Source organism: Bos grunniens, chromosome 4 (assembly GCF_055505025.1).
Source record: "Bos grunniens cultivar Pamir isolate PY7600 chromosome 4, Bosgru_T2T1.0, whole genome shotgun sequence".
NCBI lineage: Eukaryota > Metazoa > Chordata > Mammalia > Artiodactyla > Bovidae > Bos > Bos grunniens.
In genome coordinates this window covers 42,652,011-42,677,434 of record NC_141168.1, presented here as the reverse complement: position 1 = coordinate 42,677,434, position 25,424 = coordinate 42,652,011, and the positions used below count along the sequence as shown (strand labels likewise).

The window sequence follows — 25,424 nt, the reverse complement described above, 5'->3', positions numbered from 1 at the left end:
TGGAGCTGCTGTGATGAAGTTAACTGGTCTCTGCTGATAGATACTTGGGATGCTTTTACATTCGTGTCTTCACAAACAGCTGTTTGTGAAGCAGATGTATGTCTTCACATACATCCTGGTATGTTTTGTTAGGGAAGATAGGATAGCTTATAGAAGTTTACACTGGAGAACCATGTGCCTAGGTTGGATTCCTGGTTCTTCCATTTACCATCTGTGTTACCCTGGGCAAGTACTGAACCTGTATGGTTATCAGTTTCCTCATTTATGAAGTAGGGGGATCATAACAGCATGTGCAGCTCATGCAAAGCCTTTACAAAGAAACCTGGTCCATAATGAGGGCCCAATAAATATTAACTGTTATGAGTCCTTATAGCAGTGCTTTTATTTCTATGAGATAGAATCACAGGCCAAAGGGTATATGGGTTTAAAAGTTATAGTATATATCATTGATTGTGCTTTGAAAAAAAGGCTACCAAAAGTCATTTTTCTACTGGAAATGCAAGAGAATAATCTTTCACCCATATCCTCTTGAAAAGATACAATTCTTTTTAATTTTTGCTGATTTGATTGTTATAAAGTGATACATCATTGTCATTTTATTTGGCCGTTGATAAAGTTGAAATTCTTTTTATGGGTTTGTTGATTATTTGGATTTTTTCTTCTCTGAACAGTTTTTTTCACTTTGCTGATTTTTCTAGTGTTGTTTCTCTCTTCTTTTCACATTAGAAGAGCTCTTTGAAATCTATATATTACAGATTTTCAATCTCTGATTTTTCTGATTTACAAAGATTATTTTTCAAAATCAAAACTTACCTTTTGCCTTTATGGTGTTTTTTTTTGCCATAAAAACTATTTTCATTTTTATACATTTAAATATATCTTTCTTTTCTCTTACAGATTCTAGGGTTCAAATCTTGACTGAAAAAGTCTCTACTATTCAAAGTTTCTGAAGTTTGTTTTCTATTCCCAAAAATGTTTGTTCTAGAATATATAGAAAGTCCTCTAGAGTTTATTGAAGACATTTTACTGTCATATTTTTACATGTGCTTTATACTAGAGAGGAATTTAACCTATTTTTTTTTCCTTTTTTCATTGCACAGTCAGCTGTGTTGGCATCATTAACTGAGTAGGCCATTCTTTTCCAACTGAATTAAAGTGCCATTTGTCATATAAATCTCACACAACCTTAGGTCTTTTTCTGCATAATGCAAGTGTTGAAAAGGAGTTCTCTTTAATAGTTCTGAAAGCTTTACTAGAGGTTTCTCACAAGTTCTTAAGAAAACTGGGTTAAGAAGCGGACACGGTCACAATCAGACGTGCATATTTTATGGTGACTTCTCAACTAACGTGTGCACTGAGTTTCTTTAGGGCAATGCTAGGAAGGTGCTCAGATTCAGCCAGGAATGGGACCAGAGAAGCTCTTGTAGGTGCCTATGAAGGAACACAGGGGCTGCTGTTGGGATGGTGTTGGGGTGCGGGAGCTTATCTGACCCATGACTCAAATGAACAAGACACACTGAGCTATTCTTTCAGGAGGGGCCTTTGAGGGTTGAAGGGCCAGGACACATTCAATGGAATCTCATGATACTGTGGTTTCTACCTACTAATTCAGACTCTGCAGATGTAGCAAGGGATATTTAAAGTGTGTTATCCAGGACTTCTTAAGTTCCATAAAACTCTACAATTACACTTAATACCCACTTGGCCAAACTCTAAACATGCTCCAAGAGGCCTCCCTCCCGCCTCCACCTCCTCTTGCTAAAGACGTGAAAACAGATTTCTGCCACCCAGGTTGTGTCTGCTTGGAAAGGGAGAGGGCATAGCAGGGGCAGAAGGACAGGGAGGAGCCTGCTTCGCAGCTAGCAGAGGTTCTCAGAAATTCTGGCTTGAGAGGGCCCAGGATTTCTGGTTATGATACTGATAGGTTAAATTTGTCACCATCACTAACATGAAATGAACACTTGGAACTTCTGGTGGTTGCACAGAAACTGAGTAAACAACACCAGATCTCTAACTCTGGCTTCTGAAAGTTCTTCTCACACTGACAATTACGTAAAGAGTGACTCATATCACAACGACTTCTTAAAATGATACCTTAACGAACAGTGCATGTCGACATTCTGGCACTCTTACGCAAAAGAGTTCACCTTTTCCATTTGTTCAGTGCGTCTTAGATTTGCTCTGCGAAAAGTGGTATTCAGAATCACTGAGACAGATAAAGAATTTTCAGTGGTGATTTCAGAGAGAACAATGAGTAGAAACTTAACTGACACTCAACAATGATCTCCATTTTTCTGAATCCCAAATACTCTGAACTAAAAATTGAAATGAGATTGAAACTCTCACAACCAAGGAGTTTGAATTGAATATTATTCCTTCTATCCATCCATCGATCCACCTACCCACCCACCCCTCTACCCATCCATTCACCCACCTACCCATCTATCCACCCACCCATCCATCCATTTATCCATCCACCCATCCATCATCCATCCACCTATCCATCTCCCTACCCATCCATCCATCCACCCACCCATCCACTCATCTAGTCATCCATTCATCCTCCCTTCTTCCTTCTCTCCCTCCTGTCCTTTGTTTCTTTTCTTCCTTCCACACATATTTATTGAGTGCAAAGTCTGTAACTAGGAAAGCAAGACCTCGTTCTCTCAAATAAATAGTAAGGAGTTAGTAACTAATAAATAGTAAGACAAATAGTAAGGAGTTACAAGTGTACAATATAAATCTAAAATATACTTTATTTTAGAGAGTGGTAAGTTCTGTCGATGTAATGAGTTAAGATGTTAAGCTGGAGAGTTATAACTGGCTGGGCTGTTTTAAACTGAGTGCTCAGGGAAGGCACTTAGAGGAGATGTTTCAGCTGAAACGTGAATCTTTCCTATCCAGGCATAAAGATCTGAAAATACATGCATTGTGTACTATTCATAATTTATTAGACATAAAAGTAAGTTTGGAGTTTTCCACATTTACAGTTTTGTTTTTTATACCTCCATTCAAAAATAGATGAGAACTTTCTACCTGGCATTTTGTATGCATCATTTTATGCAAGTGGGACATTTAATATAATGGACACCCTTACTGTCTATGGTGGTGGTGGTTGGTTAGTCGCTAAGTTGTGTCAGACTCTGGTGACCCCATGGACTGTAGCCTGCCAGGCTCCCTTGTCCATGGAATTCTCCAGGCAAGAACTGGAGTGGGCTGCCATTTCCTTCTCCACCCACTGTCTATGCTGCTGCTGCTGCTGCTAAGTCGCTTCAGTTGTGTCTGACTCTGTGCGACCCCACAGACGGCAGCCCACCAGGTTCCCCCGTCCCTGGCATTCTCCAGGCAAGAATACTGGAGTGGGTTGCTATTTCCTTCTCCAATGAATGAAAGTGAAAAGTGAAAGTGAAGTCGCTCAGTCGTGTCCTACTCCTAGCGACCCCATGGACTGCAGCCTACCAGGCTCCTCTGTCCATGGGCTTTTCCAGGCAAGAGTACTGGAGTGGGGTGCCATTGCCTTCTCTGAACCCACTGTCTATAGTCCACCACTAAATATTGCTCATTTTTTCATTCTTCTGAAATAACTTTTCATTCCCACTGCTTCCATCCTAGTTTGATTCTTCATCCTCTTTTCAAACAATTATTTCAAAGAACTGCCACTTAAATCTGACACCTCCAATTTCCACTCCAATTCATCTGTCTATAACCAGAGTTGACTTTCTAGAATACAGACTTACTCAAGACATTCTTTCCCCTAAAAAAATACACTGACATTTTCATGATAAAACCCAAAGTCTCTCAGTTCAGTTCAGTTCAGTCGCTCAGTCGTGTCTGACTCTTTGCGACCCCATGAATCACAGCACGCCAGGCCTCCCTGTCCATCACCAACTCCCAGAGTTCACTCAAACTTATGCCCATTGAGTCAGTGATGCCATCCAGCCATCTCATCCTCTGTCATCCCCTTCTCCTCCTGCCCCCAATCCCTCCCAGCATCAGAGTCTTTTCCAATGAGTCAACTCTTCACATGAGGTGGCCAAAGTACTGGAGTTTCAGCTTCAGCATCAGTCCTTCCAATGAACACCCAGGACTGATCTCCTTCAGAATGGACTGGTTGGATCTCCTTGCAGTCCAAGGGACTCTGAAGAGTCTTCTCGAACACCACAGTTCAAAAGCATCAATTCTTCGGTGCTCAGCTTTCTTCACAGTCCAACTCTCACATCCATACATGACCATTGGAAAAACCATAGCCTTGACTGGACGGACCTTTGTTGGCAAAGTAATGTCTCTGCTTTTGAATATGCTATCTAGGTTGGTCATAACTTTCCTTCCAAGGAGTAAGCATCTTTTAATTTCATGGCTGCAATCACCATCTGCACTGATTTTGGAGCCCCCCAAAATAAAGTCTGACACTGTTTCCACTGTTTCCCCATCTATTTCCCATGAACTGATGGGACCAGATGCCATGATCTTAGTTTTCTGTATGTTGAGCTTTAAGTCAACTTTTTCACTCTCCTCTTTCACTTTCATCAAGAGGATTTTTAGTTCCTCTTCACTTTCTGCCATAAGGGTGGTATCATCTGCATATCTGAGGTTATTGATATTTCTCCCGGCAATCTTGATTCCAGCTTGTGCTTCTTCCAGCCCAGCGTTTCGCAGGATATACTCTGCATTTAAGTTAAGTAAGCTGGGTGACAATATACAGCCTTGACGTACTCCTTTTCCTATTTGGAACCAGTCTGTTGTTCCATGTCCAGTTCTAACTGTTGCTTCCTGACCTGCATATAGGTTTCTCAAAAGGCAGGTCAGGTGGTCTGGTATTCCCATCTCTTTCAGAATTTTCCACAGTTTATTGTGACCCACACAGTCAAAGGCTTTGGCATAGTCAATAGAGCAGAAATAGATGTTTTTCTTGCTTTTTCGATGATCCAGCGGATGTTGGCAATTTGATCTCTGGTTCCTCTGCCTTTTCTAAAACCAGCTTGAACATCTGGAAGTTCACAGTTCACGTATTGCTGAAGCCTGGCTAAAGCCCAAAGTCCCTAGATGCCATTAAATGCGTTTCCCTATCTGGTGCAAGAAGTCTTTACAGCTTTTGTTTTCTCTGTTTTTCAGTCAAACACAACTGACACCTGTTTGTTCACCTGCCATCCTTCTGTGAATTTCAGGCCCTCTCCCTGGAAGTTTCCTTTCCCCATCTCTGCCAGCCAACTATTCTCACTCATTTTTAAAGCTCCGTATACCTAATACGGATAATTACGTAATGTGCAAAGTGCTATGATAGAAGTACAGATAACATTTATCACATTGTATTGCAATTTGCCCAGAGGGAAAATAGAGGGGGCTAGAACCTACTGCAGTCAGGTTTTCTGGGTTCCAACCCCAGCCTGGTTTGTGATTATCTCTGAGTTTGCTAATGTTTGCACCTTATTTTCTTCTATAGCCTGGGTTTCTCCTATGCTGCTGCTGCTGCTGCTAAGTTGCTTCAGTCGTGTCCAACTCTGTGCGACCCCATAGACAGCAGCCCACCAGGCTCCCTAGTCCCTGGGATTCTCCAGGCAAGAATACTGGAGTGGGTTGCCATTTCCTTCTCCAAAGCATGAAGGTGAAAAGTGAAAGTGAAGTCGCTCAGTCGTGTCCGACTCTGAGCAACCCCATGGACTGCAGCCTACCGGGCTCCTCCGTCCATGGGATTTTCCAGGCAAGAGTACTGGAGTGGGGTGCCATCGCCTTCTCCGGGTTTCTCCTATAGCCCTGGGTTATAGGGCTGTTGGAAGTATCTAGAATAGTGCTTAGCATGTTTAACAAATTTTCAATTAATGTTTTATTGTTTAGCTTTATATTCACTTCTGTATCTTGAGAGACATAAAATCAGCATACAATGATGATTAAAAGGATAAAAAAATCAGCATGAGTACCTCATTAATATGCAAATGGAAATCATAATCAAAGAATAAAGATAAGGAATTTGGAATATTACTTTAAGATTTCTGGATCAAAGACACATACAGTGGACACATACAGTTAGGGAAATGGTAATATTTTTAGTGGATGAACTGAAAGTCCTGAATTGTACAGGCTCTTTCAGATATTTTTAATCCCTGTCATGCACTCGTCATGGGTTTCCTATCATTTTCTGTCCCACTCTGTGACCTTGGGGATAGGCCATTATTGCTGCAATGGTTGGAGATTCCTTGCCCTCTGGTCCATGGTTGGCTTGGCCAGTGGGACTGGTGGGTGGAAGAAGGACGTTGTGCTATTTCCTGGCCTTTTTCTACCTGATTTAGGGTGGGCAGGGCTGTGTCCATATGTGACCACAGTTCCTATGGGAGGCCCAATGGGGTTCCAGCTCCACCTCCTCTCTCTTACTTGGCATGAGTGTTAGCCTTGCAATTTTAACAATGTCCCTATCAACTTGGAAATTCTGTGGTACAAATGTAGCTAGAGTTACTCCACATTTCTGCTCAAAACCCATCAATCCCCACCTTTAGCAGGACTTAACATAAACCTTTAAGTTGGAGGGTCAAGAGATAAGAAAGATAGCTACAAATAAAAACACCAGAAAGAACCAGATGGAAACAAGATGGCAATGAATCTGACCTCATCTGACAGACCCTGAATCTCATCAGACACTGATATTTACTATATTAGCATATTAAATGACACACCTACCTTTGACCATGACTGGATATTAAGTATCAAAAAAGGCTGAGGTGTGGCATCACACTCCCTTGAAAAAACCTTGCCCCTTCCCCAGTAGACTAAAGCACAGGTCTCTTCATCATTAGCCTTATTTCTTCTCCCTTTGTCTTTACTCCTAAAAATTAAATCCCTCCCATCTGGTGGGTGAGTTGTTGTTTGGTGAACTTAGTCTGTGCTTCTCCATTCTTTGGTTATTTAATAAAGCTTGTGCTGCATCAATCTCGGCTTCAGTTTTGTTATTTGGCTGCTCTAACCAAAGGGAAGGGGAAGAAGAACCCTCCTCCTGTGCCACTGCAGAGAGCCTCCGGAGCTAGGGCCAAAGCAGGGTTCATACAACCTAACTGGGGAATACAAACGAGTAATGAAACAATTATGGAAAGTCCTTTTAGGCTGAAGGTCAAAAAAATAGATTTTTTTTCAGTTTACTTATTATGTGTGTATAGAATCCTCACCATATTTATTCATGATAGTATCTCTCAGCACTTCACTAGAAACAAAGGGAAGGAGGTAGAAACCTTTTGATTTCCAGGCTGCATCCCAGCATATGCAAAGCCCACACACAGCAAGCAGGAAGCAGAGAATTTCAAGTAGCTACAGTCAGGGAGGAGCCAGCAGGGGAAGGACCTGGGGTCAGAGGCCCCTTTGCCCATCTCTGGGGTACTGCCTGGCCTGGAGGTGACTGGCAGAGGCCCATGGTGCAGGGGCAGTGTGTGTAGGGTGACCTTGTGTCAGTAATAAGCAGAGTGTGGGCATCGTGCAGAGCTGAGTGCAAAGCTCCCAGGGGACATGTGTGTTTGTCGTCAACACTGTAAGGGATTTACAACCACAGATGAGAAATGAAAGTGTGACCTTTGAGCAGTTAACTGCCCCTGCTTTATATGAGACCTCTGTCTTAATGGCCCTGGTAGAAGGAAGTGGCTCATGTGGCTTGTGGAACAAGCCTTATTCATGCACCCAAACTTCTGTTCATGCACCCAAATGAACTGTTCTTTTGAACACCTTAAGTGCCAGGCCTGTGCTAGGGTTAAATAAGACAGACCCATCTCTGCTTTCATGGAGCTTACTCTCTAGGGGGATACAGACAAAACAGAGTGTGGGACACAGAGGAAGGTCAGTGAAAAGATACAGAACTTGAATAATAATTTAAAAAATGACCCATGCAAAGAGGCCTCTTCCAGCCACACCCGAGCAATATTTCCATCCAGGGTGATGTTTAATCCTGTAAAGCTGATCGATTTTCTCTCTGTTTATTTCTGGCCTACAGGCCTGTCTGCGGAGGGAAGAGAGGGCAGGGGCCGGGAGTCACTTCCCTTCCAGGCAGACTCCTGTCCTCGCCCATCCTGTGTTAGGGACAATTTCCAGCTTTACAAGGTCAAGGCTCTGACTGTGAGGAGCCCTGTAATCTTTTGGTCTCTGTTTTCTCATGAGTGATGTATTGGTCATAGTAAGTGTCATCTTCCTCACCGCCCATGTGGACTGTGGGATGAAGTGTCCTGGGGAGTGAGGGAAGGAAGAAGGCCAGGCGCCTACATCTGGGATCAGCCGATGGGTCAGCGCCACCTGGCTGGCCCAACCTCTGAGAACTCAGGGTTCAGGTTTCCTCAGTGGCCCCGTCCCACCCCCGCCCGCCCCTGTGCAGTCACAGTGACAAAGCCTCAGGCAGGGGTCTCAGGATCCACTTGCTGCCACACTTTGCGCAAGGCCTGGAGTGACTTCATTCGGGTGTTGACCCTTCCTGGGTGCACTTTTGTCAAAATGGCCCAGCACTTGGGTGCCCTCACTTTTCTTGGTAAAACCATCTGCCCTGGGGTGCAGAACGGCTCACAGGAAAATATCCAGAAGGAATAACTGCAGCGCTACCATCTGATTCAAATGCCCACAGCCCAGCAGGGCTTCCTTTTCAAGGCTAAAGCAGACTCGGCCCCAGTGGCTCAAGTTCTGTCCACTGGTAGTGACCTCCTGTCTCCCCTAGGACCTCTGAGGCACTAATGAAACATGAGTCCCACCCTGTGTGAGGGTCATGGTTCAATCTGGGACTAGTACTGGCTTTGCATTTGGGCTTTTCTGTCAGTCAGGGGCTTAGGAGACTGAGGTTCAGAGTCAGAGCCTCAGAGCAGAGGGGAGGTCCCAGATCACTTCATAACATCTCACCATTCCATGTGAACTCTCACCTGCCTGAGCTCTGTTCAGATTGCTAGTTGCTCCGAAAGCTCCTTGCCATTTTGCTTCTGGGCTACACAGCAAATATTTCCAATGTAGGAACAGCAGTGGGTAAAAGTCCTCAAGTCCTTTCCTTTGCAAAGACAGCAGGTAACAAGCACCTCTGGGCCAGACTTTGTCACACCTTTGACTTTTATAAAGGATCCATCCAGAGAGCTTTGCTAATTCTTGCAACATCTCTGCTGTTTCCTTCCTCCGGGTGTAACTGACACATCGACCTGGCCTCATCCAGCCGGAGATGTTCAGAGACAACAGAGCCTGCCTGAGAACAGGGTCCAGGCAGCTGGCAAGGCATCTCTTGAGGCCACTCTCAAGTGGTAATGAGTTGGCCAGAAGGCCAGGGAGTCTCCTGTGTATTCCATCAGGCCTTAGTCTGTAGACTTCCCTATGTCACTCCTGTGCTTGGCCCCAATGTTTCCTCCAGAACACTCGGTCCCCTTCACACCACTAGGGCACTTAACCTCATGAACCTCTGTCACTATCCAAACACAGCTCCTGTGATCATCCCCTGATGTCCTAAGCTCTGTCCTCCCAATCCTGTGCTCTGAATCCCTGGGGACCCCTTTGTATCCTCTGTATGCCCCCTCCAGCTTCTGCCTTCTTGGACTGCCTTCTTCCCCACAAGCAGGTCTTCACTGGAGCACCTCCATCCCTGTCCTATTCCTCCCAAGCTGGAACACCCTGGCCACTCATTCTCAGCTTTCCCCAGGGACCTGGGGCTCTGGCCACCCCGGACTCATCAGTATCCTCCACCTCTGCGAGCTCCCATCTCCTCCTTCCTCCTGAGCCAATCTGCCTGTGTTGTTCTTGCTGTTCAGTTACTCAGTTGTGTCCGACTCTTTGTGACACCATGGACTGTAGCACGTTAGGCTTCCCTGTCCTTCACCAACTCCCAGAGCTTGCTCAAACTCATGTCTGTTGAGTCAGTGATGCCATCCAACCATCTCATCCTCTGTGGTCCCCTTCTCCTCCTGCCCTCAATCTTTCCCAGCATCAGGGTCTTTTCCAATGAGTCGGATCTTCGCATCAGGTGGCCAAAGTATTGGAGCTTCAGCTTTAGCATCAATCCTTCCAATGAATATTCAGGATTGATCTCCTTTAGGATGGACTGGTTGGATCTCCTTGCAGTCCAGGGGACTCTCAAGAGTCTTGTCCAACACCACAGTTCAAAAGCATCAGTTCTTCAGTGCTCAGCCTTCTTTACGTCCAACTCTCACATCCATACATGACTACTGTAAAAACATAGCTTTGACTATACAGACCTTTGTCAGCAATGTAATGTCTCTGCTTTTTAATATGCTGTCTATGTTTCTCATAGCTTTTCTTCCAAGGAGCAAGTGTCTTTTAATTTCATGACTGTGTTAGTGTTTCCCAATCTCAGTTTCCAGCCCAGATTTCCAAGGCAATATTCCAGGTACGTACTAATATACCCACCTGTATTAATAATGGAACCTGCAATTTCTACCTGTCAAAGAGTGAATTCCTCCTCTTTCCTCTAAGTGTTGTCTATTTCATGTAATTCTCATCACAGTGACCATCCCAACCCATCGCATGATGCAACCAGAAACCTTAGACTTTTTCTATATTTCTCTCTCCCTCTCACCTCAACAGTCAAACAGTAAAACAACTAGCTGAGTCTCTTCTCCCTCTGAGATGTTCTTAAGGTTAGTCCCCTCCTTTCTCAGACCCCACTTCTACCTCAGTTTGAATTCTGTTTCTCCCTGTGATGTATCAACCTCTCTGGAGCTGGTCTCAGCTCTTTCCAGCCTTTTGTCCTTAAAATTTTCCCCACGCTATGGCAAGATTTACTTTTTAAAAACACAGACCCAGTGACAGTATTCTCTTTATGTGATGCGACCATCTGCCTCTCTGTCTCCAGCCTCATTCTCACAACCCCAAAAGCCATTCTCTGTTCTGATCTGTCTACACTGCTTGCCAAAGGCTCCATTTCCTCTCACACCTTTCAATTCTTGTTTCCAATATTGGCTCCTCAAAACACTTTTCTCCTCTGCTCTGTTGATTCTCCTACTCAACTATCAGTAAAGATTGGCACATATATCCACTCCTTTTCATAAAAAAAAAAGCAAAAAAAAGAAGAAAAAGACGGCACAATTATTCCCTTTTTATGAGATTCCCTGGTTTTATTCCCCACTGCACCATCCCCTACCTTGGGCTGAGTGAGACACTTTCCTTCATGATTTAATACAATTCCCAGGCTTATATATGTATCTCAGACGTACACACACACACGTATTATATATGTATAACTTGGCATTTAAGATACTATAGTGGAATTACAGATTTACTCATGTGCTCTCTCCCTTTGAGGGAAGAAATCACGTTCACTTCACTTTTGTATTCTCCCAACACACAGCATGCACTTGGTTTACAACTGTTCAGTTAATGAATGTATCCCCACAACACCCAGCAGAGTCCTATATGCTGTAATGTTTGTGAAAGCATTTCCTTAGTGATTGCTAACTCTAATTCATAACCTCTAAGACACCATCTTAAATTTCATGCACATAGACTGAGAGAATTGGGGGATTATATGAAGTATAATCTGCATACCTATATAGTCTTTAAAAATTATTGATTGATTGATTGATTGATTGATTGATTTTTGGCTGTGCTGGGTCTCCACTGATGCGTGTGGGCTTTTTCTAGGTGTGAGTGGCGGCTGCTCTCTGTTGTGCTGTGTGCATTTCTCATCGTGGGGCTTCTCTTGTGGCCAAACAATGAGCTCTGGGGGCGCAGGCTTCAGTAGCTACAGCACACGGGCCCAGCAGCTGTGGTTGCGGGCTCTAGAGCTCCTGGGCTCCAGTAGTTTTGTGCACAGGCTTAGTTGCCCTGAGGCATGTGGAATCCTCCCAGACCAAGGATCAAACCTGTGTGCCCTGCACGAGCAGGAGGATTCTTAACCACTGGACCCAGGGAAGTCCCACATATATTCTTGTTTCATGGGGGTATGGTACTCTCCACTGTCTGAGTGAACCCTATCGGAATGTGACTGAGTTAGAGCTGGTCTTCAGTTCTTAGCCCTAAATCTTCTCTGTAGTGACTTGCTGCTCTGCCCACACCATCAGGGGTGTTTCTGTCTCCCAAGCTACATCATCCACTTATTTGATAAGTTACATGAAAAGGAACAACAAAGGCAAAAAGCAACAAAAAAGCAACATTTGCTTCTTCACTTGTGCCAAACACTTGAAGCACATGCCCTGAGCAGGCATATGCCTTGCTCAGCTCAAGAGCTGACTCGTACAAATCAGTGAAGTTAGATCGCTCCTTCACACCATACACAAAAATAAACTCAAAATGGCTTGAAGACGCAAATATAACATTTGACACTATAAAACTCCTAAAAGAGAGCATGGGCAAACATTCCCTGAGATAAATTGACCAATGTTTTCTTACGTCAGTCTCCCAAGGCAAGATAAATAAAAGGAAAAATAAACAAATGGGACCTAATCAAACTTACAAGCTTTTGCACAGCAAAGGAAACCATAAACAAAACAAAAGACAATCTATGGATTAGGAGAAAATATTTGCAAATGATGTGGCTGATAAGGGCTTAATTTCCAAAGTGTACAAACAGCTCATACAACTCAATAACAAAAAAGCAAACAATGCAATAAAAAAATGGGCAGAAGATCTAGAGAGACATTTCTCCAAAGAAGACATACAGATGGCCAGTAGGCATGTAAAAGGATGCTCAACATTGATAAGTGTTATAGAAATGCAAGTCAAAACTACAATGAGGTACCACCTTACACAGATCAGAATGGCCATCATTTAAAAGTCTACAAATAATAAATGTTGGAGGGAGTGTGGTGAAAAGGGAACCCTCCTACACTGTTGGTGGGAATGTAAATTGATGCAACCACTATGGAGAACAGTATGGAGGTTCCTCAAAATACTAAAAACAGAGTTACCATATGATCCAGAAACCCCATTCCTGGGCATGCATCTGGATGAAAGTATAATTCAAAAAGGTGTATGTACCCTTATGTTTAAAAAGATACATGAATCCTTATGTTCATAGCCACACTATTTATAATCACCATTACATGGAAACAACCTAAATGTCCATCAATAGGTGAACAGATAAAGAAGATGTGGTGCATACACAATAGAACACTACTCAGCCACAAAAGAGAAAGAAAGAATGCCATTTGTTGCAAGCTGGATGGACCTAGAGAGTATCACACTAAATGAAGTAAGTCAGAAAGAGAAAGACAAATACCATATGATATCACTTAAATGGAGAATCTAAAATACAACACAAATGAACTTATCTTGGAAACAGAAACAGACTCAGACATAAGAGAACAGACTTAATGGTTGCCAAGTGGGAGAGTAGGGGAGGAGGGATGGGTTGGGAAGTTGGGATGCAAACTATTATATATAGAATGGATAAACAACAAGGTCTTATTATATTGCACTGGGAACTATATTCAATATCCTAAGATAAACCATAATGGAAAAGAATATGAAAAAAATATATATACATGTATAACTGAATCACTTTATTGTAAAGTAGACATTAGCACAACAATCTAAATCAATTATACTTCAATAAAATAAACTTTAAATAATTAAAGAAAAAGAAGAACTCAGAGGTGAGAGTGTTTGGAGAGAGAAGTTGGGGCTGTAGCTGGCAGCCTTAGCAGAGGTGTGTTGTTCTGATATTATGAAATCAAATTATGGGGATTTGGGCTGTAAGCCCAGTGGCCAGGTGTTACCCCAGAAGCTCCCTTCACCAGAAGCCCCATAACACATCATCAGTAAGTTATGTCAGATAAGAACCATGTCAGCAGTTTCCAGGACTCATTTCCCTCCTGATGACAGGAGCTCCTGTAGTGAAATCCGGGGTACTTTTCAAGTCGCGTGTGGGGGTGACAAAACAGGAAAGTGCATGCATCCTAGTTCTCCCATGCAGTTTTCTGGAGATTTCCACCCATATCTGAGGAATCTCAGCCACAGAAGTGCACAGAATTGACCGATACTGATCTTCTTACTCATTTCAGTTTAAGTGGTAATTGCCTCAAGATGAGAGGACATGTTGCACTTTCAAGTCAGAAGGATGCTGAGAGATCATCTAACCCAACAGCCTTATTTTAAAGCAAGATGCAGAAGCTGATGGCCACAGTACAAAAGCCATCAGTCCAAGATCAGAGAATCTCAAATCCATGAATATCTTCAAGAAGCCCTCCCTGGGAACGCTTAGGACTTTAGTAGAATTATCAACACTCAGGACCTATATCTACTTACCTCAGTGTTTCCTCAGAAGAAAAACTGTAGTATCTTACATCAATGTGCAGTTGATAGGAAATTTGCAGCATCTTTAGTGATTCATTTTCTATTCTGGGTGAAAACTAGGAGAGAATTTTGTTTCCAATGCTTTGTTGTTTACTTTCATCACCCCTCATGACATCGGGCCACTGCTTCAAACACAATGATCCTCAAGGAATACCACTGCCTTCTGACTGAGAAAGACCAGAACTTTCCAATATGAGAAAGTGAAAATTCCAGCTCTTACCATTCAAGATGGTTTTCTACAAAGGCAGACATGGGGCTGATCTGCACGGTGTAGGTGTCATTGGCAGAGTACTCGAAGAGTCCGTAGTAAGGGTTAAAGAGCTCCTGAGACAGAAGGAAGAAGAATTCTCTCGAAGGACCACTGTAGTCCAGGCTGCAAAGGAAGCAGAGGTCCGGGAAGCTCATTACATGAGGGAGGTGGGGGACCTGTCGCTCTGCAGGACCTGGCTTGCCCTTTCAGACTCAGTGCCAGGAAAGTAGAGGGCAGCCTCTGCGCTTTACAATGGATCCCAAGGGAAGCCTAATTTGCTGAAGAAAATGAGGATGCAGTGATTGATTTGAGGATGATGTTCTTAAACATTTATGGCAGTGTTCCTTAAACTTCTTCCTCAATTACATCACACCTACTGGGTAAAACACATAGCTGGTCCACAGCTGGACTTTGTCATGTGAGACAGAAAATAATTTCCTGTGATGGTGCATGCGCATGAATTGAAAACCCTTTCTGCTAAGTTCATCCTGCTATGCCCTCCTGGGTGGGCTTGCTTTCCACGGTTGAGATGGTTTGCTATGAAATCACTGAAAGTACATGAAAAATTTGGTAAGCAGTCATATATGTGCTTCCCTGGTGGCTCAGTCATTAAAGAATCTGCCCACAAGGCTGGAGACCACCTGCAATGCAGAAGACCTGGGTTTGACCCCTGGGTTGGGAAGATCCCCTGGAGCAGGAAATGGCAACCCACTCTAATATTCTTGCCTGGTAAACCCCATGTTAGAGGAGCCTGGCAGGCTACATCCATGGGGTTGCAAGACTTAGCAACTCAACCACTACCACCACCACCAGTCAACTCTTGGGGAAAGAGTTCTTTGATCAGATACTCAGAGGGATGGGTACACCAAGGGGATACCTTTTGGGGTATATCCTGAAAAAGTAAAGATCTAGTAGATTGGTCTATATTTTGGGCTTATACTTTGAGCATGTGACCTCAGATTCTAGAATATGCCAATCATCTTAGGCTTTTGGAGAACATGAAATTCAAAGATTGGCAACACCTGGAGAGAAAGGCCTCCTGGGAGGATATGATCAGAACCACCTTGGGGCAAAGGCTTAGAGCCACCCTGCTCCTTGAGGAAAATCACCCAAGACCTGGGGGCTCTGGTCTACCCACACTGAGGTGTCTACATGAAAGTGCTGGTGGCTTACCCCTCCTCTCCAACAAAGGTGATGTAGAGCTTGTTCCGCTGGAGCTCCTTCCGGGAATAGGCCATCACCTGATTGAAGGTTCCCTCCAACAGGTGGTCTCGACGAATGATGAGCCTAGAAATGAGAAGCCATGTGGGCGGGTAGCCAGGGCTTGGGCTCCAATGCTTGGGAATGTTCTAGGTGAGATGTGGGGGCCCAGGCTGACAGTCTCACTCCCTAGGCTCTTCATCAAGGTACAGATTCCATCAGTTCAACCATGCACTTACTCTGACACTCTTTTCAAAATGATAAAAGTACCAGGACAACACGTACCAGTTTATAATGGGACACATTCCATCCATATTATACTACTGCCAGGATATATATTTTTTTTTATCAATTCTAAGAAGAATCTCTTAAGTTGAATACCTGAATTTTGGTTCAGCTTTTCAAGATGAAAATAGTAATCATATAGCGGGGAGAAACAACTTCTTACTTAGATCCCCAAATCAAAGCTTTTTGACTAATGAGTAGTTAAATTTGTCCCAAAAATATGTAAAGGGAAACATAAGAGTTTTTATTTAGTTCAAGATTCCTTGTTTTCTGAGAAGGCCTGCCATTGATTTTATACATGGTTTTGTCTGAAATCGACTGTTCTTCCTCTCTCTCCTTACCTTCTCTTCCTGGCTCCCTTCCAATTTCTTAACCTCCTTTCTTCTTTCCAACTTCCTAACTTTTTCTTTCCTCAATTTTATGACCATGACTGATGTCATACCATGGTATCCGATTTCCAGACAAATATTACCAAGTTATAGAGGAGAAAACGATAGAAACATCTTCCAACTGAATTCAGTGCCAAGCTCAGTGGAGCTCAATTAAATCACTCACTTAATTTTCCCTGGACCCTGACCAAATCCTTTGGCTTCCAGTTTTCGGTAGAAATTGCGGAGCTTGGCCTCAAAGTCTCTCCTGTAGGGTGAAGGGGCTCTTGCACTGGCTCTCTGTAAACCTGCAGAGAAGCACATAGGCTGAAGGTCATCACTTTTTACTGAAGAACAAATATGCAGAGAGCAATGGTAATGGGAGGTCCAACCAGAGGCACAATCCTAAGTCTTCATATTTTTCTCCTTCAAGAAGTTTCCCTATCACTCCCTCAGTCACTTTGATAATAACCAGAAATAATATGATGCAGAGAAAAATAAATTCTGATGATAATACATACTTCTATTTTACATTCCATTTCAAATTGTATCTCTCTTCAAAATACCTGGATGAGCATATTTATTGGCTTAATTTACCTAAATATTCGAAAATGACATAAATCAAATAGGCTCTTATAAGTTGCTATAAGTGAATGTAACTACAATGGAGCAACCAAGATTGTAATATATGTGTATATTGTACTTCTCTAACTATATTGACCTTGATGCTTATATAAACATACCTATTAGAACACAGAGTATTTAGGGGTTTATATTAGATTATCATGTACCATAAAAGAAAAATTATTAAGAATATTATTATTAATAATAATTCCTTACTATTTATAGAAGGAGCTTTTGTATCACTTAGAATGTTTTGTAAATGCCTTATTATCTTTATATACCTTTCAATGAAAAAAGGACTGGAAAAGATAACATTCTTTTGCAAGTTTCCCAGATGGCTAGGATCACAGTTTGCTCCTGCAACAACTAATGTTTAGTTTATGTTCCAGATATTGAATTTATAATCTGGAGAAGACTGACACCATCAAACTCACAGAAATGAGAATATAATTACAGGTTGAGATGATTGTTACCCATGAAGGAAGAGAACTCAGTTCTCTGAGATCACAGGACACTCTAGCCAAGTTCAGGAAGGCTTCCCTGGGAAACATGTGAAGAATAAGTAGGCATGAATTAGACTGAGTGAGTTAGGAAAGGCTTCTGTTTAGCTAAGAGAAGAGATGAGCTGGGAGAAGATTCTAGGTAGAGCACCAGCATGTGCAAAGGTACTGAGGCAGGATGGAAGTGGTGCTCCAGTTTATCTGGAGCACAGGGAGTGAGGACCAGAATGATGTAAAACAAAGCTTGGGAGGTGGGCAGGAGACAGGTCAAATAGGATACAGTACAAATAGGATAAGGTTTTCTCTTTTGAATAATTTAATGATTTTGTTCAATGTTAAACACAACAGAAAGTTAGTGTGTAGGAGCCAAGATGATGTATCTAGAGTTATAGAAACCTCAGTCTTTCTGCAGTAGACAGAGAAAACCATAGAGGTTCAGAATGGATTTAGCCCCCCTAAACTGGACTAGGGTGGTGTCAGTGGAGATGAGAATAGGACAGATTGGAGATGTGTTTAGGAGGCAATGAACTGGATATAGGTAGGAAGTAAAGGTGAGTTTCAGACATTATAATGGAATGGACTTTGGCGACTTTCACTGAGATGGGCACAAATGGAAGAGGCACAGATTTGTGGGCAGATCACAAGCTTGGTCTTTGATGGTGGCACCTTTGACTATTTGATTGGAAAGAGACATAGTTTGAAAGAGAGGACAATGAAACCTGGCACTGAGTCTTGAGGATGGTAGCAAGGGAAGGATGAGTCTGCAGAGGTGGCCAAAGACATAGATGAAATGCCTACAGTGGTGTCACCAAAGCCAACTGAAGAGGTGACTTATGAGAAGGAACCAAGCCACCACTTGAAGAGGAAAGTGTCTTTGCTGAAATGCCATGTTTCAGAATGTAGGTAAAACTAGAGTACAAGTCTGCAGGTGCAAGTATAATTTCCTTCTAGCAGATTTCGGTGTATTTTATAAGATGGCTTTCTCACTGCTGGTGCTACCACTATGCCCATGGTCACTATTGTGCATTTCTTTAATGATTTATGCCTCATGAGGTGGTTTGGCATGCATGAGTCACTATCTCTGTTGCCTCAGGTAAAAGTCATAAAGGTCTAGAAATGTGGGAATTGTAAAATTTAGCATCAAATATTTGGATTATACACTCTGAGATCCTGTGATCAAAGCTAGGAGAGTAAAGAATTAAGGACTTTGATACATAAATTGGATGATTGAGTTCATGGTGACAGTAATGTCTGACACCAGACAGCTATTAGGAATGCTGATTCCTTTAAAAAAAAACTTACCCAAACAATTCTCATTTAGCGAATAATTCTTTATACTTCCTTAGTTTTTCTATTTGCAAGATGGTATCTTCACCATGTAATGATGTCAAAACCATACTCTAGTGTCAGAAGTTTGGACCAAAGTGTAGACAATTTGGGGCTTCCCAGGTGGCTGTGTGGTAAAGAACCCACCTGCCAATGCAGGAGACCTAAGAGACATGGGTTTGATCCCTGGGTCAGGAAGATCCCCTAAAGGAGGGCATGGCAACCCACTTCAGTATTCTTATCTAGAGAATCTCATGGACAGAGGAACCTGGCTGGCTACAGTCCATGAGGTTGCAAAGTCAGACACGACTTAGAATGCATACACATAGACACATTTTCAGACTGGGACCAAACATCATGCAGACACACAAGTCCCCTAAATGGGAATGCTCTGCTCTCCAGAAGTAAGTCATCCTGTGCATACCAGAAGTAACTGATTGTGCTGATGCTGCCTCTGACAAAGCTCTTGGTCCTCCTTTTCCCAAGCATGTCATCTTAGTTATACTGTATGTCAGAGGGAGCACTCATGGAACATTTCCTCAACAATGCCACTGATACACTCGTGGAAGAAGGGATAACAAAGAGATACTGACTTAAAAACAGATTTTAGGATTAGCAAAACTACCTCTGGGAGATAGTTCTGAATGACATGATGGGGGTGCACCAAAGAGAAAGGTATTCCAGTTTTAAGAACTGACTCCTTGGAAAAGACCCTGATGCTGGGAAAGACTGAAGGCAGCAGGAGAAGGGGATGACAGAGGACGAGATGATTGTATGGCATCACTGACTTGATGGACGTGAGCTTGAGTAAACTCTGGGCATTGGTGATGGACAGGGAAGCCTGGCACGCTGCAGTCTCTGGGTTCGCAAAGAGTCGGACATGACTGAGCAATTGAACTGAACTGAGATATTCTAGACCTATGGCAGTATTGAGTGACACAAGCTGAGTGAGACATCCCTTCTGGGGGACAAAGCATATTGCTAAATTCGGTTTCTCTTCTCCATTTCCCCACTGGCTTCAAAAGCAAAGTTTGAACTCTGACTTTAGAGGTTATGAGATAGGAAGTTACTAGATTTTTCAAAACTAACTTCCTTTACTAAATTTTAAAGTTATAAAAATAAATTTGAGTTTACCACAAACATCCATGACAACATGACACTGCAAATCAAGACAATAGGGGAAAATTTTTCAATATCTGGATCTTGTTTGGGAGTATTAATTTGTCTTAAGCTAATTATCTTGATGAACCCAGGAAATAATAGCTTCTCTTTTCGCTAAACAGTTCAATATACACTTGCTCATTTGGAATGGAAAATACCCACAAAGAGTATCATGAGTAAATTCATTCTAAGAAAACTTTAGGGGAACGATTTCATATCATATTTAAAAATTCTTAGACATCTTCATGGGGATATAAAGGTGGTCCCTAGTTAGTATGGAACCTAGCAACTCCTTTACAGCTTAACAAAAAAATACTCAAATTGGTAACTAATAACATTCTGATTCTTAAGGCAGAATGTCCTAGAAAGAGCTCTTCCCTTTTAAATGCTTTGAGAATATGCTTTAGAAAAAAACAGCAATTTAGAGCAGGGGCCCACAGACTTTGTTGGTAAAGAGCCAGATAGCAAATATTTTAGATGTTGGGGTCCTATGGTGTCTGTTACTACTACTCAGCTCTGCTGTTTGTAGCATGAAAGTTGCCACAAAAATATATAAACATTCATGTCAATGTACGGCAAAAACCACCACAATACTGTAAAGTAATTAGCCTCCAATTAAAATAAATAAATTAATTTAAATGATAAAAAATATATAAACAGGTGTCACTGGGTTTCAGTAAATCTTATTGATAGACAATGAAGCATGAATTTCATTATAATTTTCATATCATGAAATATTGCTGCTAGTGCTGCTGCTAAGTCGCTTCAGTCGTGTCTGACTCTGTGTGACCTCATAGACAGCAGCCCACCAGGCTCCCCCTTCCCTTCCCTAGCATTCTCCAGGCAAGAATACTGGAGTAGGTTGCCATTTCCTTCTCCAATGCATGAAGGTGAAAAATGAAAGTGAAGTCGCTCAGTCATGTCCGACTCTGAGCGACCCCATGGACTGCAGCCTACCGGGCTCCTCTGTCCATGGGATTTTCCAGGCAAGAGTACTGGAGTGGGGTGTCATCGCCTTCTCCGATCATGAAATATTAGTTTCACAATAAATGTTTCCAAATCATTTAAAAATGCAAAACACGTAATAGCTTGGGGGCATTACTAAAACAGGTGGCAATGTGTCAACACCCAACTTAGTGTGCGTACGATCAGAAAATTGAAAGGAAATAAGGGAGAGGGGGCAGCTTCATCTAGTGGAAACACAGGTTGTCACTGGCAGGAGACAGAGAGCCAAAACCTCACTTTACCTGGGGAGTTCTGAGGTGAAGAGCAGGGTGAGCAGCGGGGAGAGAAGCTGTACCCAGGGTGGAAGGCGGCCTGCAGGGGGACATAGGACATAATCTCTTCCTCAAAGAGACTGCAAAGTAGAAAAACAAATTAAGTTAGTTCTCTGTCCATGAGAGAATGTTCACGAATTGCTGTAAGAGTAGGTACAATTCTCATGAGACAACAAAAGCGCTTAGATTCACTTAGATGGGCACATCCTTGCATGCAAACTCTCCCTATTTTTTTAAACCCTAATTAGTCCTACAGCAAGGTCTCCATCAAGGAGCACATGTAGCTTAGGATACCCCAGCCGTACACGTAAAGAAGGAAATGAACAGCAGGTGTAAGGCGGGTGCCCCACTTCAGTCACAGCCACTAGACTCCTCTAGAACAAACAGTGGGTGTTTTAGTCCAGGCTGTCGTGGAGAACCACCCAGAGCAGTTTCTCCAGTTGCTTTTCCAGAACTGTTTCAGGCTCAGCCCCTTACCTCAGCAAAATGACTAGATCTGCATCACAGGACAACTTTTCAAGCCCATGATTACCCTCAGTCCGAATGTAATGGATTTTCTCCCTAGGATAAATGTGGAAAAGAAAATAAGAATTACGCACGGACATAAAAGCTAAGGAGTGAATCCCTCTCCAACCCCCTTTTCACCTTCAGTAGGGCTGAACAGTGATGTTCTAATGTCCAGAGTGTTTTGAGGTAGCTTAGGTTCGTATCACAGGTTCCCAGGATGCTTGTCTAGGAACTGTATTTCTCAGACTCACATGGGGACAGAAGCTGAGGAGCACAACACTGGTGGGTCCTTAGAGAGCCACGCAGTTGGGAGTGGAGCTGGGAAGGGCCGCTGTGGGCTCACGGTGTTTTAGAAGCCATGGGAGGAAAGAGTCAGGGGACGTCTCTTGAGAAACCTTATGCCTGATGGAAAATGAATTAAGTCCATACTGAGTCCAGAGAGGGGGTCCAGCCCCAGAATACAGGAGAACCTCCCACGTCAATCCAAGCATAGGCATCAATTTGTCTCTGTTTAATTACAACACATGAATTCTGACTTTTTTATAACCTTCAACTCCAATCTGGCAGTTATTCCAATAAGTCTATAGATAAATAGGATTTTTCCTTTTGATCAAATGAACTTTGTAATGTGTTTTCCTAACATTCAAATATTCAAAAATTTTAAATACTATGGCCAACAATCATCCCTTGTAATCATGCTTCAAAGAAGTTAGATGTTTTTTCTCTTTCTTGAAGAGATACAGCAGAAATCTGGGAAGACTTAAGGACTGATATTTTATTAATCTCACTTTTTTTGTTTAAAATTTTGAGATGCTTTTAGAGTCACATGTACTTGTAAGAAATTAATAAAGAGTGATCTGGTATACCTTTTAGTCAGTTTCCTCTAATGGGCAATTAAAAAAAGATTAATAAAAATACTGCAGATATAACTTTTTTCTCTCTCTGATTATAATAATGTGAATCCAAATCTTCATCATAACTTGCTTGCTTTCAGGTAAAATATAATGAAATTGACCTTTTGGTGTGGGTACTTTTTAAGGAGACAAGAGAAACTTTTTGGCTTCAACAAAGATACACAAAATAGGATTAAACAGAGAAACGCACTGTGGTCCAACCTGTCAGTATAGATAGAGCACCATTGTGGTAAATGTTATTTCCAAAACCCAGGGGTGCTCATAGTAGCTTCTCTGATGGGGGATTTGGAAATTGGACCAGGTGAAAGCCCGGGCAGGGGTGTGAGAACCACACCTCCTCCAGCAGCCGCTCCTCCTTCTGTGTCTCCGTGTCCTTGACTACATGCGCCCGAGTGCTGTCCTCAAATCCTGACACCACCTAACAGCCCTCTTCTCTGGAGGACTCTTGTGGACCCTGCTCCTCTGGTTTACTGACTTCAGTCCCATGAAGGACTGTCAAATTGATGTGTTCTCCCAATGGCAATGTCCCTGGGACAAGTCACTCTGCTACCCCAACAGACCCATATCTGGGTATGCCCCTGGTCTTCCTGCCTGGGGAAAAAGGGAGAGAACATTTTAGGGGACACTCTTTATTCCCAGGATTCCTGGGGAAAAGAAGACCGAAGAGAGTCAAGTCCACGAGGGCAGCAGGGTGCCTTCCTCAGGCAGGGGAAGAGGCGTCCCCTGCAGTAGTTCTACCATTGCTCCCCACACTCAAACCACATCCACATGTCAGAAATCCAAGCAGAGTTTTCTGAGAGTTTTGGTGGCTCTTCAGGGGACATGACACCCTCTGTCATGTTTGTGAAAATCTCAGGCAGACCTACTAGTCTAAGGGGCCTCCAAATGCCCCTGGGTCCAGCCCAAAGGCACTGGGGCCTAGGTGTGGGGAGATCTCTGAAGGTGAGAATGCCATCTGCCTCTCTTGCCTGCATCCCATCAAGAACTCTCCAGTGCAAAGCTCCCATCAGAGCTCTGGTCAGTAGAGCCACCTGCTTCTTTGACATCCTGACATCTTCATTTGTGGCCTCAAAGATCTCAAAACTCAATATCTATAATGAAATCCTTGACACCCCTCTTTCATTATCTCTGAATTCTGATCATGTCCTCCGTGGCCCATAATACAATCTTTAGCTATATATTTGGCTTAAAAATGTCACAACTGTCTATCATTTGTCTTTCTCAATAGATTATAAGTCCCATGAGATCAATGTCTGTTTTGCTTCAGTACTGGGTATGAAGCCCTAGCACCATCCTGATTCAGAATACCTGCCCAATAAAAGTACTCATTGAAGAAAGAAAGAATGAATGAGGATGGCTACCATTGCATCTTCCCTCTTCCTGTGTGGTTTCCTTATGATTCACTTCTGTCTGTTGAACTCGGTTTTCTGAGAACTCGTCCTCTATCGTCTAACCCAGCAACTGGCTTTGTGAATCCAGGACAGTGGGTCCACGGCTCCCTGAGAATAGCAATGACCAAGCAGAGATCATGGGCCCCTCATGAGGACCACAGAGGAAGCAGTAAGTTCTGCCTTTGGGCAGCATCATGGGGAGAGGAGGTTTTCCTTTAACTCGTGGACCTTTAAAATCAAGTTGACTCACCCTCACACCACAGCTAGGGGGGCGGGCAAAGGCCCAGTCACAGTGAGTAGTGCCCCGTTTTTTGGATCCTTGAAGCCTGACCCCTTGAAGAGCGGGCGTTTGCTCTCCTTTTGCCTTTTTGATTTCAGTTTCTGATGTCACTTTGAGTTTTCAATTTTTGAGGAGCTATTTGGATTTCCAATCTGGACTCTACAGGTCCTTCAGGGTCCATTAACTGTTTGAAATTATATACAAAGATTCACATTTCTATATTTGGAAGAGTCTATAAGAGCTTTCCTCAGATTCTCAGAAGCATCCTTAACCTTAAGAAGGATATTAGTTTCTACATTAATTTCCAAACTTTTTCTAATTCCAACATTCCCTAATTTCATGTCCCCTATATCTGGAAAAGTTTAATTGTACAAACACTGCAACAGAACCTTCAAGGTTTCTTAGATTTTGTTATAATGTGACAAAATCACATTGTGTTTGCTATATAAATGCTGAAACTCTTCACTTCCCTTGGGAAATATACTCCAGTCTTTATTTTCACAGAATATTGTTTTTATTGCTTTTAAAATGATTTAAATAAGACTCTAGTGCCTTTGGGGAGCTGACATTTCTCCCACAAGCAAGCAGTGAATTCCTTACTTAGTGGTAGAGTCAGTAAGGTAAACAATGTTCAAGAGCAGTGATGTATCAGGAAGTTTTCAGGTAGTACAATGCTTCTGAAAATCCCTTGGAGATTCTCTTAAATTATTATGCAGTGTGAGTCAGAGAGCAGCCCAAGAATTGACCAAATATGGCCCTGCCTTCCATGGCACAGTAATAAAACTTGGGCAGAGTTGAAAATAAATGGAAGTCACACTCATTCAAGATAAAGATCTTTAGTTCAATCTGAAAGTGATCATGGTTTCCTGTCTTCAAAGTAGAGGGTCAGGCTCTGACAGGAGAGTGGTACAAACACAAAGATATAGATCCTGCCTTAAGGAGCTTATGGTATTGTAGGCAGACATCAGTAGTGGTAGAATACAACGGATAAAGGAAAAATATCTTAGAAGTACAAAAACAAATGCTAGTAAAGCAAGGCAAAATAAATGCTAAAGTCTGCCTAGATCACTGAATCTTTGCATTTGATTTGAGCCTTTAAAATG

General features: G+C 42.6%; 1 protein-coding gene across 2 annotated transcripts in view; it reads right to left on the bottom strand.

Annotated features, from left to right (window-relative positions):
- HECW1 (HECT, C2 and WW domain containing E3 ubiquitin protein ligase 1) overlaps window positions 1-25,424 on the bottom strand; it is a 326,637-nt gene that overhangs the window by 49,245 nt on the left and 251,968 nt on the right. For both annotated transcript variants that reach the window (XM_086396047.1, XM_086396048.1), the window contains 5 exons: window positions 21,707-21,790; window positions 21,200-21,309; window positions 16,529-16,649; window positions 15,662-15,775; window positions 14,459-14,611 (listed from right to left, as the gene is read on the bottom strand). In XM_086396047.1, the coding sequence (XP_086252173.1) occupies window positions 14,459-14,611; window positions 15,662-15,775; window positions 16,529-16,649; window positions 21,200-21,309; window positions 21,707-21,790 (582 nt within the window). The remainder of the gene's footprint in view (window positions 1-14,458; window positions 14,612-15,661; window positions 15,776-16,528; window positions 16,650-21,199; window positions 21,310-21,706; window positions 21,791-25,424) is intronic.